Source organism: Branchiostoma floridae, chromosome 15, assembly GCF_000003815.2.
Source record: "Branchiostoma floridae strain S238N-H82 chromosome 15, Bfl_VNyyK, whole genome shotgun sequence".
Classification (NCBI taxonomy): Eukaryota; Metazoa; Chordata; class Leptocardii; order Amphioxiformes; family Branchiostomatidae; genus Branchiostoma; species Branchiostoma floridae.
Window position 1 is genome coordinate 3,101,239 of NC_049993.1, and position 12,232 is coordinate 3,113,470.

The 12,232-nt window shown below is 39.0% G+C and overlaps 1 protein-coding gene across 1 annotated transcript in view; it reads right to left on the bottom strand.

The window, feature by feature from the left end:
* Positions 1-5,555, bottom strand: part of LOC118432314 — a 34,988-nt gene extending 29,433 nt beyond the window's left edge. The window contains exons 1-2 of the mRNA XM_035843857.1: positions 5,399-5,555; positions 343-935 (exon numbers count right to left, since the gene is read on the bottom strand). Coding sequence (XP_035699750.1) covers positions 343-878 — 536 coding nt within the window. The 5' untranslated portion in view covers positions 879-935; positions 5,399-5,555. The remainder of the gene's footprint in view (positions 1-342; positions 936-5,398) is intronic.
* Between the last annotated feature and the right edge of the window lie 6,677 nt (positions 5,556-12,232).

Consider the following 12,232-nt stretch of genomic DNA (forward strand, 5'->3'; position numbering starts at 1 on the left):
CCATTCTCGCACATGACAATCCTTACCACAACCGCTGCACACCTGCCAAATATCGTGGAAATCGCCCAGCTACGTTTTGATTTATGCTTCCCGGAAAAAAACACGAAAACAATAACAACTTCGCTACTGTAACGTATGAAAACGCCAGGTAAACCATTTTCGAACTAGGCATGTCTTTTAACAACCTCTACACACCTGCAAAAAAATCAAAAAGTTCCGACCACAATTTCTCGACTTATATGCTGTTGACCTACATACAAACCCAAGTCGACAATCACATAATCTTCGCTGGCGAAGATAATAAACTGCATATTAAGTTAATGTTCAACCTTCATCACTTACCTCTCTGATGTCTTAATCTTCTCAAGGATTGACGTCATTGCCCGACGTTCTTCGTCAAGGTTCATCCCTGTGAAAGCTTTGATAACGGAAGATCTTACTGCAATCGCCCCGCTTCTATAAAGACGGATCTCTTCCCCGGGAAAAGAGGTTGATTCACCAAAGATGTTTGGAAGAACGGCATCCGCCGCTACATCCGCCAACTTTGACTCGAAGTCGCTCATTGGTGTACTACCCCATTTAGAGACGTTGGACAAAACCGACAACGCGATTGATGAAGGGATGTTTTCGCCAGCCTTTGCGATCACTTCCATCAAAAACCCCTTGTTTTTCTCGTGGACCTTGCCGTTTGACTGGATGCATGGACAGACGCCTTCCGTGAAATCCTTCCTGACTTCTCCAATTCCAAAACAAAATTCCTCCTTTTTGAAAAGATCGATGTCAAAGACGGACTGCACGGCCTTGTTTCCGGTCACCACGCGACACGGAAATCCGATGTTTTTCTCCACGAAATCTTCTTCTCGATTTGGTTTTAACATCTGGTTGTTCCATCCCAGCAATTGAAGAGTTCCCAGTACGTTGCCAATGGTTTTTCACTACAAATAAAACATGAAATCTATTACTTGCCGTGTTTGTTTAGATGGATACAGTTACATGTACAACAGCTAGCGATATGCATACTTGTGAACAACTTATTACTACATGAATTACTCATGTTGGTTATATTGTCACTAGCGCTAATACGTGTTTGTGTGTGTGTGTGTGATTGTGTCTGTGTGTGTATGTGCATATGTGTGTATGTATGCATGTATGTGTGTGTGTTTGTGTGTGTGTGTTTATCTGTGTGTGTGTATTTTTGTGTGTATGTGTGTATTTGGTGTGTGTGTGTGTGTTTGCTTGTGTGAACAAGACAACTCAAAACTGCTAAAATAATTGGATCAATACTTGCTTTGGTGTGTTGGTTTGGTGTGATGAAATCTGGAAATGATTATATTTCGGTCCCTTAACGGTCTCCTCTAGTACTGCAGCGAAACTTTATGTTTCAATATCTCGTGTTCTGTACAAGCTATGGCCACGTTGTTAAGACGCTAGATACTTCTTTGCTGGGGAAAATGTGACGTAAGTTTAAGCCTTGTAGTTGTTAGGGTTGGAAATGTAGGGGCTTTAAAAAATCCGAAGCAGAAAACTCAAGAAAGGAATAACGGATTTTTTTTTAAATTATCAGGTATATAGTTTAGATCAAAATGCAAAAAATGAAGTACTAAATCAACGAATATATTCTATCATAGCAGTTCTTTAATTTATATCTTGTTCCGGACCTGATACGGTGTTGACATTTGGGTAGCAGATAGCTTTCGACGTCAGGACAAGTTGGGGCAGGTTTGGGCCTAACGTCTAAGTTTGGAACGGCAGGGGTGTTTTTCTGAAGATATTTCAAAGCGGATAATTGAAGAAAGTAATGACAAGTTTGCATCTTATAAGGCGTACAGGTAGCTTAGTCAAATATATTCATATTGATCTTATGTAAATGAGAACTTATTTTGCATGAATAATTACGAAATGGTATAATCCCATGGTTTTCCCTAACAGGAGTTCAATAAAAGTAGCATCAAAGAGCTTTTACCAATCTTCGCTCGCACCTGGTCCGACAACAGTGTCACCATGCCATCTCATTTCCATTTCACTGACCTCCCAGTCAAGAAGGCGAGATATAACAACTCAGATCTTTGCCGAAAATCTCAACATAGCTTTATACCAATTCTTCCATGTGAAAAATTGAAGAAAAAAAACGTACAATTCGTATTTTGAGCCATATCTCCCGATCCTGTGCACTAATGCCAACCAATACAAATTCCTCATGAAAAAAAAAACATCTTGCCGCCATCTTGAAAAAAAATCCATTCTATTGTGTGGTTGTGGAACTAATGGAAAACTTTGTTTGGTACGTAAAAGAGACAAATAAGTTCAGTGACCGTAAACGACCTCAAATACGCACATGTAAAAAGGTTGGCAATTGGAAGCGCTTCGTACATAGTCAATCCCCCAAAATTTAGATATTTCTAAAGCGAACTAATGTAATTTTCGTCTACATATAAACTTTTTTCTGATGTCATGATAAAATCGTGCTTTATTTGGGTAAAATTGTGTTGTTGTTTTTCCACAAACTTACGGCTTGCAGCATATCGACTTTTGGGCGAACACTCTGGCATTGGGACGGGAATACTGTAAATGCATTAAAGCTCTAGCTAAGCTAAAGCTAAAGTTGTCATGCATCACATGCGTAGGCCCGGCATCCATTTCCGTTTTTAAGCCATGGAGTCAGACATATATAGGTCACTACAGCAGGGGGCCATTCCACCAGTAGTGAAATGTGTTTAGCTTCCATACTCTTCCCCTCTGCAGAGAAAGAAGTATGTATCATTTTAAAAGCTCGCGTTGATTTAAATTCGCGGTAGAGGGAAAAAGACTTTTCGCGGTGGTTTTCAGTTCGTGGTAGTACCATGCACTGTAGTCTCTTACTGGCATGGAGAATGTTTGCAGTGGTTTTAAGTTCGCGGTGAAGCGGCCGCCGCGAAAACCATTAACATTAAACTACCGCGAAAGTTTTTAAACAGACTGTCGCAGGGGTCAGGAAGGTTACGTGTGCACAATAATAAAATGTCAGACCAAGCCGTTTCACATATCTCCAATATAATTAGAAAGGTAAAAATCTCAAAATTAAATCTACTTCAATCGTCCTGTCCGAAAACTTTGACTTGATCACAAAACCGTGCCAATGACAAACTTTGCGAGCTTTCAGCGGGGTTGACGCAGCAAAAGAGCCTGAAGGGTCTCAATGGCCATTAATCAAGTTGTTTATACCCAGACTGATTCAGTGTAGCTTAAAAACGGCTTCGGCATAACTTGGCCCTGTGGTACCAGTGTTTTTACCAATTTTTGATCGTCAGCATGTAGCCTGATCAGCTGTTAATTTTCTATTCATTTTTTGCAACCGAATTATCGCTGTTTTCAAGTATTATTCACATTCCAAAGACCTTAAATACACATAGTGTAACTCCCCAAGACGCCAGTTCCTTCCCCCTTTCACAATAAAACAAACTTTTCTCCTGCGGCACAAATTTCTGAAGCAGTATAACACAAGTTGTAAAAGAAACGCGAGGCTTTTAAATCAGCTGAAACAGCATATAATGCTGATCCGTCAACTCAACAAGCAAGGTCGCAAACCTGACAAAGCCACTAGTCTCGAAAAAGACATCATTATCAGATTTGATAGCGGCAGAAAAGATACCAAAGATTTTAACATTGTCCAGACTGATATCGTATTAATTGAGTAATATGGCAATGGGAGAGAAAATGGACTACGACAACAACTTACTTTTAGTGTTGTCGAAGAACCGAAGTCGGTTTTTGTCAGCTCCCTGTCTGCTCTCCGACTATACAGAAAAGTCGGGTGTTTTCAGATATATCAGTACAACTGATAGGCGTGAACCTTATAACATAGCTAAATGACAAATGTGATTGGTCAATTTTGACGTATGTTCTATTGATAGCGGTCACATTACCTTTTTTCGTGGAACAGGGCGTAAAATTGACGTCCGGTCCACACCTTTTGATTCGTGGTAGCGGACGTTATATCGACTTCCGCTTCACGTCTCTTGATTTGTGGTATATTTATCTATTTGTACCTAGTTTATATATCTGATATAACCGCTCTTAAGTGTAGTATATCAACAACACTTGATGTATTTCCTATTAATCAATAGAGGTCGACATACTATCTTATATTGTTCAGATCTAAGAATGGGCTTGCCGTTCACGCCTCTCAAAAACGACAAAATGTGATTGGTATTCTACAGAACTTAATAGAATATTAAAAGGTGTTTGGTTGACAAAAAACAATACCATATTCTGATGTCATGATAAAATCGTGCTTTATTTGGGTAAAATTGTGTTGTTGTTTTTCCACAAACTTACGGCTTGCAGCATATCGACTTTTGGGCGAACACTCTGGCATTGGGACGGGAATACTGTAAATGCATTAAAGCTCTAGCTAAGCTAAAGCTAAAGTTGTCATGCATCACATGCGTAGGCCCGGCATCCATTTCCGTTTTTAAGCCATGGAGTCAGACATATATAGGTCACTACAGCAGGGGGCCATTCCACCAGTAGTGAAATGTGTTTAGCTTCCATACTCTTCCCCTCTGCAGAGAAAGAAGTATGTATCATTTTAAAAGCTCGCGTTGATTTAAATTCGCGGTAGAGGGAAAAAGACTTTTCGCGGTGGTTTTCAGTTCGTGGTAGTACCATGCACTGTAGTCTCTTACTGGCATGGAGAATGTTTGCAGTGGTTTTAAGTTCGCGGTGAAGCGGCCGCCGCGAAAACCATTAACATTAAACTACCGCGAAAGTTTTTGTATTCTGTGATACTCTAGCAACGTTACCACCGTGTTAGATATTCAATTAGACCAAAGAAGTCGTTTACACAACTAACAGATTGTTTTATATCAAGCTAAGACAACTTTTATTTATATAGACAAATTATTCTTAGTTGTCTTTCCGGTTATGCGGCCGACCCTAGAAGGTGCTTGGTCTTTTTTTGCATTTTTAAAATCTAATATCAGATTTAAAACAGACTTCCATGTATCAAACACACTGTAAACGGCAGTGAACATATTAAGTGTACATTTTACTTCTATGTCTATGCAAATGAAGCCGGCTTTTCCAGTGCTGTCCCAGGATTGGAAGTCCAGTGCTGACAAACATTCATTACTAGAAAACAAATGCTGAAGCCATCTTCAAAAGGAAGGTGAGGTTTTCGTAGTTTTGTTTTATATACATACATGAACTTTATTGCACGACATTTGCACATGGTACAAAGTATGGCAACGAATATTACACAAAGTACAAAGATATATAACGAATTGTTATGAAAAAAAAGCATACGGCCGCAACCATCTCTTGCAAAATAGTGTTCACTCATTGCTTTAGGTATATGTCAGTCGTAACTTTTTCTGGGCGGCGCATTAGTTCCTGTACACCGCCAGGTATTCGCACTCACCTGGTCTGCTAGTCTCTGTCCTGCTGTCTTCCCGACTTGGAGTCCGAAGCTATCGTTGTAATGTGTCCGTGGACAAAGATTCGGCACAGCAGTAGTGGTGTAAAAGATTGATAGTCTATTTTATTCCAAAGTCTACCGACTACCTATATAAGGCTGGTCCAACCTGTTGTACGGGACTATCTTACACCGCGCGTCATGGGTCGACTCGCCTCCGTGGCAGCCAATCACAACCCTTCTTCAGCAAGGCCGACCAATGGGAGCGCCACAGACGACAGCTGCAGGTTACACGGGGGAAACCGTGAGGAAAAATTATCCTGTAAAGTGGAATTTGTATATGTATGTGTTGCCATGACTGATAGGAGGAAAACAATGTATAAGAATGCATGCGCATTGCTGTCTTTCTAGGTAATCTTCAAGCAGATGCTGCTGTCGAATTAGATAATATCATAAGCTTAGGAAGGAGTTCAGCCGGCAGAGGATACGCCATAGGAGAGATCTACGGCAGAACGCACCGGTCAAAGGCTGTGGCGTATGAAACTCCTCTACCGGTTAAATTTATGATACTATCTTATACCAAAGAAAGATTTGCTTGGAGATTACTCCTATAATCCATGGAAAAGGTTGTTCAAAAACAGCAAGAAAAAGTCGTAGAGGTCGAATGTCCTTTTGATGTTTAATTGTGCATATAATGAAGCAGACACGAAGCCAGACACGCCCATTAATGTGATTTGCCTGCAAGGATACAATGCCATCTTAGTGGTGCAGGACTTTTTTTAAATGCTAGCATCCAAATTAAACGACTATTATTTGTAAGGGTACAGTACGTACCACCCAAATTTTCGATGTCTACCAGTACATCATCGTCAGGGGAATAACCTAGTCTCAGTTCTCGCGAGAGAACACACGAGACTAGGTCAGGCTTGCGTGGATCATCTGCCCCCTACCCTTACAAATAATAGTCATTGCTTGAAGAAAAAGTGTTATAACTTATTCATACGTGACTGATGAATCTTTTCATCAAATTAAACGTCACTGTCCACAGATAAAATTCTTTAACCATGAGAGCCAAGAGGAAAATGAACAATTGAGCTGAGATATGAGGTTCAACTTGGTCTGCTGAAAGTCATATTTCCGCTTCTTTTAAGTTGAAATATAAAGGAAATCCACAACAAATATTTTGATAATGTTTTCCAAGAATTGGAGGCAAGAGTATCTCGACCCAAACAGCCCTGATCACAGTTCACCCATGCGGTCACCATATAACGACTGTTTTTTTTTAAAGAACACCAACTACTACTAGTAATGAATACAATAATTATGCATTTGGTGGATATTGATGAAATACTTCATACCATATAATTATGCTCGAGGTTTTAGTTGAACACGTTAAATATTGTGAGACTTAGAAGTTCTTGATCACCCCTTGTTGTACCACAGAAAATAATAGTGATTATTTAAGAAATTGCCTATCCTTTCTCATGTAGATTAATTGTCGAGATAGCATCATCACTTCGCTAGATTTGCCTCTGTGAATGGTTTTATCAGGTTCGTAAGTCACTGAATAAAAAGACTATTTTCTCCCAACTTTAGGCATATTCACATTGACGTTTTAAAGACTGTCTGACACTATTTTCAGGACAATTCTGCCCAGTTTACATAATGATAAGCAGTAAGTGCAGTTGCTTACAGCTAGTTACGAAAAAATCAATACAGTCACAGACGTGAAGAAAGTACATGTGTACCGTGACTTGTAGATACTTAACGTTTGTAACCGCATTTCTAACTGTAAGCAACGACACCTAGCGCTGCAGTACAATAATAACCTGTAGAATTGCTCTGACCGAAACGTAGATGTAAGTAAAGCAAAGGTTGTGTAAAACGAGTCTCTTTATTCGTCAGATTTATCCTTTATGGTGCTTCTTTCATCAACAGAAGCTCATCCTAGCCATCTTTGGGTTTCACGTCGTCCTGTGAAGGCTCACATCCGCCGGGACCTAGCCACATGTGATCACTTGTTATATTAATAGGCAAAAGAAATGGTTATAATCAAAAACAACGTAAGATGATATGACAAATTACTCTTATACAGTCTATTCAAATATAATGATGTTAGATTTTAGTGTTCCATTAAATTTGCAACTTAGTTTAATGTGAATGTGCTTCATAAATCTGGACTAAAATTGGGCCCTTAGTTGTTATCGTTATGTTAACATTCCTCTCGGTGACTTAGAATTGACTCTACACGGTTTGCTGAATATCAGCTACATACGACTAGCCTTGGTATCATTCCGATATACGTAGTTGTGCGCTCGCATATATACACATATAGACATGTTCGCTTCTTCTAACAGTTATGTTCTGGAAAAGAAGAGATGCGACTGTTTATAGTGTATAACAAATGTCAGAGCCAGAAGCGACTGTAAATAGTGTATAATAAACGCCGGGGCGAACTACTTTCCGGATGGTACCCAGGCTACCATACGACAAGTTTAAGGCATCAAATAAAGGGTACTTCGCTAGGCCCGGGAAAGTCATGGACATGTCTTTCTGATTGAATTCTTTCAAAGCCTCCCAAAATGCTACGCCGAATATTCGAGCTTATGTATACTGAAGCTCTAGTCAATAGCATCGGTAAAAGAAGAGAGGCGACCATGGATGTTATGTAAATATTTAAGCGTACCTTGGCAAACAAGAGCTATTTTTATGGTGTCCTTAACCCTCATCCGACCGTTACATTTTTACGACGAATCTGACCGTATGGGGTCATTTTTGACCCCATTTTGTTTTGCTCATAGACATATTTCTGCTGGCTTATTTTGTCATTTCTATGTATTTACTGTTTCACCAATCTATGGAAAATATTTTGACAAGTTTTGGTGTCAGTAGTTATTATTCATTATCATAATTTATGCATTAAATAAGGAGAAACCACATTTGCTCTGAAAATCTACCATACTCAACTTACTAAAACAATGTGTTGTCTTATCGATTTCTAAATAAAAATTTTGATGCTGCAATATTACTGATAGCATAATAATGTTATCTAACAAGAAAAAATACAATATTTGTGAAAAGTAACGAATTTATTACTTAATTATGCACCAAATTCCGCCATCTAAAGACATACATACAATAACTCTTGTCTATTTTCCCGCAAAGATCTTTCTTGTAGGTTCCTTCTGCACATTCTGTCCATATATTGTTTTTTAATTAATTAGAAACATTTTCACTTTCATTAACATAGGTAATAAGTGCGTATTATCATAATTTATGCAGAATGTCGAAAAACTGTGTTTTACACTAAAATACTAAATTTCTTTCAAAATATTCGGTGTTTACTCATCTAAGCAACTGTAAGTTATTGCTGTAATAGCATTGATGAGGAAGGCCTGTTATTCTTTTGAAATGTATTGATATTTATGTAATTAATGATTCATAATTGGCTGGGGTCATATTTGACCCCACCGAACCAGACACAAACTTTCAAGTATAGCTTATACAATAATGGGCAAAACTCGGTGAAAAATTGGTAGATGTTGTAAGACTTGTTTACAAACAAATTCATGGAAGGAATTTTTTCTCCGATGAAAAATGTTGATATGACAGATAAAAATATACGCCTGGGGTCAAAAATGACCCCATACGGTCGGATGAGGGTTAAACCTAACAAGATTTTACAACGTGTTTTAAGGATCGTGTGTAGAAGAGCATCGTTTACATGTAGAAATTGAAATTATCGACAGACAGAAAAATAGTTTCATCCTCCATCCATCCACTTTTCAGTCCCAACGGGAGTCTGCCTGTGTGTGTGTTTCATTGTGTCTTCATGTCGTTCCCAATATACATCATGCAGCATAACATGCAGCAAATTTTTATACTATGAAGATTTGTTTTGTTCCACTGAAGAACTGTAAATTCAGTAATTTTTGCTGGGAATTTTTGCAGTGGGAGTAGAAATGATGTTTTAAGGTACCGGCCGAAACAACACTGTAGCACAAACCCATATATCAGCGGTGAAATGATTATGCGGTAAAGAGGCCTACAAGAACCAAAAAAAGTTCAACCCCTACAAATAGCCCAAGATTAACTAGACGTTTTTCACGTTGTTTAACCCTATTCAGACGGGGGGGGGGGGGCTTTTGAGGCCTGCGCTAACTTCGATGTCCTCTAACGCCAGAACGACTTACGCTAGAGCCACCAAATTTGGTGAGTTTTTCTAAAATATTGTTGGCAACAATTCTATGAAGTTTTACAAATTTTCAATCTTTTCTTGTTGCCATAGCAACCGTTTGTTGGCAGGCAGTTTTACCAAAAATCACTATTTTTGGTTTTAACTATGTATTTGTCACATTTATTTGCTATATTACTGCGATTTTGTAACATAAATAAAATCTTATATTATGCAGCATATCTTTCATAATTATTTGTGCATAAATGATGCTAATTTGATGACGTCATCAGCCCAAAATCCAAGATGTCGGACCGAATGGCCAGATCAAGAATAACAAGCTAATTATCCCTTAAAATTTTCAACTACCTGGTATTTTTTCATCAAAAACCATCTAAATGAATGAATTTAGTCTATTTCCATTGCCCTTTGTGATTTTTTGTTGCAAAGTATTTTTAAAAATTCAAGGTGGTAGATATAATATGGCGGAGCCCAATTCGTATCTTAGATGTGCATGACGTCATTTTATGACGTCATATTGACGTCATTGATGTTGCTATTGGAAACGCAAGTCGTAATAAACATTATTATTCTGTTATCTGCACTTGTTGTTACATTTTTGCAGCATAACGTGAAGTTTTCTGAGAATACCCATTTTTCATGGGTTTGGCCAATGATGACATCATAATTACGTCATCTTACGTCAACGTAACGTCAAACGTCACATACTCGTCAGATATTATGTCGAAATCATGTCCTAAAAATTTAGTGGCCCTATAGCACGTCGTTTAAGTTATAGGACTTAGAAGTGGAGGGCCTCAAAAGCCCCCCCCCCCCCCCCCCTCCAGGGATGACAAAAAAGCCCGGTCTGAATAGGGTTAATGTGTGTATATACCTAGCTACCACATGCAAATTAGAAATTCCACTGCCACAAGTCGAGGAGAGTTTCCACTGAATACAAATGGATGTGAAATGTCAACATGCATTAGCTTACAAAAGGTATTTCTCAAAAGGAAACGAAAACCTTTCTTACTTCATTTTCATCTTAATTTGAACAGGAGCGTGGCGTACTAAACAACGCTCCTTGAATAGCTGAATTGTAGGATATCGTATTTCCTGCCTTTGTCGGAAACATCAAAAAGAGCGGTTGTTTGTCATGGGTGCCAAACAGCTATTCAAAGGCCGTTTGACTTTTTGCAAGGTCAAAGGGGGGTTTTGTGTACTATAATCAGAGAATAGGCATTTCCATAGCAGGTTTACTTGTGACACTTGAAGATGGATTCAGCTCACAGAGGAATACTCCGAAGATATCGGGAGAAAATTGTGGACGATCTTGACATAGATCTTGTAAAAGAGACTCTCATCGCAAAAGGAATCCTTGACAGTGAGCAATGGGAATGTATAGCAAAGGCAGGGGATGCAACAAGACATGGCAAAGCTTCTGCGCTTATGGACGAACTACCTCGACGCGGGCCTGACGCATTTTGGTATTTCTGTGAGGCACTTATGGTACGCCGGTATGGGTTCCTTGGTGAACAGCTAATAAAGGAAGGTGAGTTTCTCATAAATATGTATAGTATAGTATAGTATAGTATAGTATAGTATAGTATAGTATAGTATAGTATAGATTAGACTACTTAATGACCTACACTAGCCGTCATCTATGCGAAGGTACCCTGTTAGTTGCCTAGTTGTAAGGCTTACTGCGGCAGGAGACCTGTAAAGTAACCCTACACTCAACGCTGTTACCACAAATTGAAATCAATATTTGGCGCTTTCGTGCAGATTTAGATTGTTTTTGTCTGAAAGCTTTGCCCCTGGCGAAGTAGTGAGCCCTGTGAGTTTTATGTGCATTTTTCATCATCGTCGCGGTAACTTTACATGTACTAGCACGCGCAAAGAAGTTTGTTCATGATACGTCGATGAAGGTTAGATATCCAGGTAATAAGATACGCCAAAAACAGTTACTCAAGCAACTGCGTCTGACTGTATAAAAAACAATACCCAGTTGCTTAAGTAAATGCTTTTCAGCGTTACAAGTTTGTTCATGATTTCTATCAGCGCTATTTTGCCATGCTATGCATCCAATGAAACGTGGTTTAGTACATGCTGCCAAAGTTGTGTTGTTCATTACTCATTCTATCAGCAGCGAATCACTGTAGGTGAACAATGACACTTTGGCCCCATGCCCTGATCAGGTGTCCCCTGACCATGGAGAGCAGATCTTTCTGCCAAACATAACATTCTTATTGACAGGGGATGCTATTGGATGACATGTGATTATATTTTTAGAACAGGCGAAAATCAATGCACGCGTGCATGTCATCTATATAATTAATTCAGTGTGGCCAACGGTTTGTTTGGTTGAACAGCACGACATACTTGGTGAAGTATTTACCTATGGGAGGATTAGTAGGTTTTCCTTTGTACTGCAGCAGAATCTTATGAGCTTGTATCTAATATTCACTCTACAAGGCCAGACATGTACAACAAAGGAAGCCCAATTATTGTGGTAAAATTTGGCCTAAAGGTTTTAAAATTCGAACCGTGTTCGATTCGGTGGGTGTAATCAAACAGAACATCCGTTCTATCTGGGGTCACACGCGGTCATCCACAGTTTCGACTGTAAACACGCACTTATTTTCCCGGGTGTCGTGTGTCAGAAA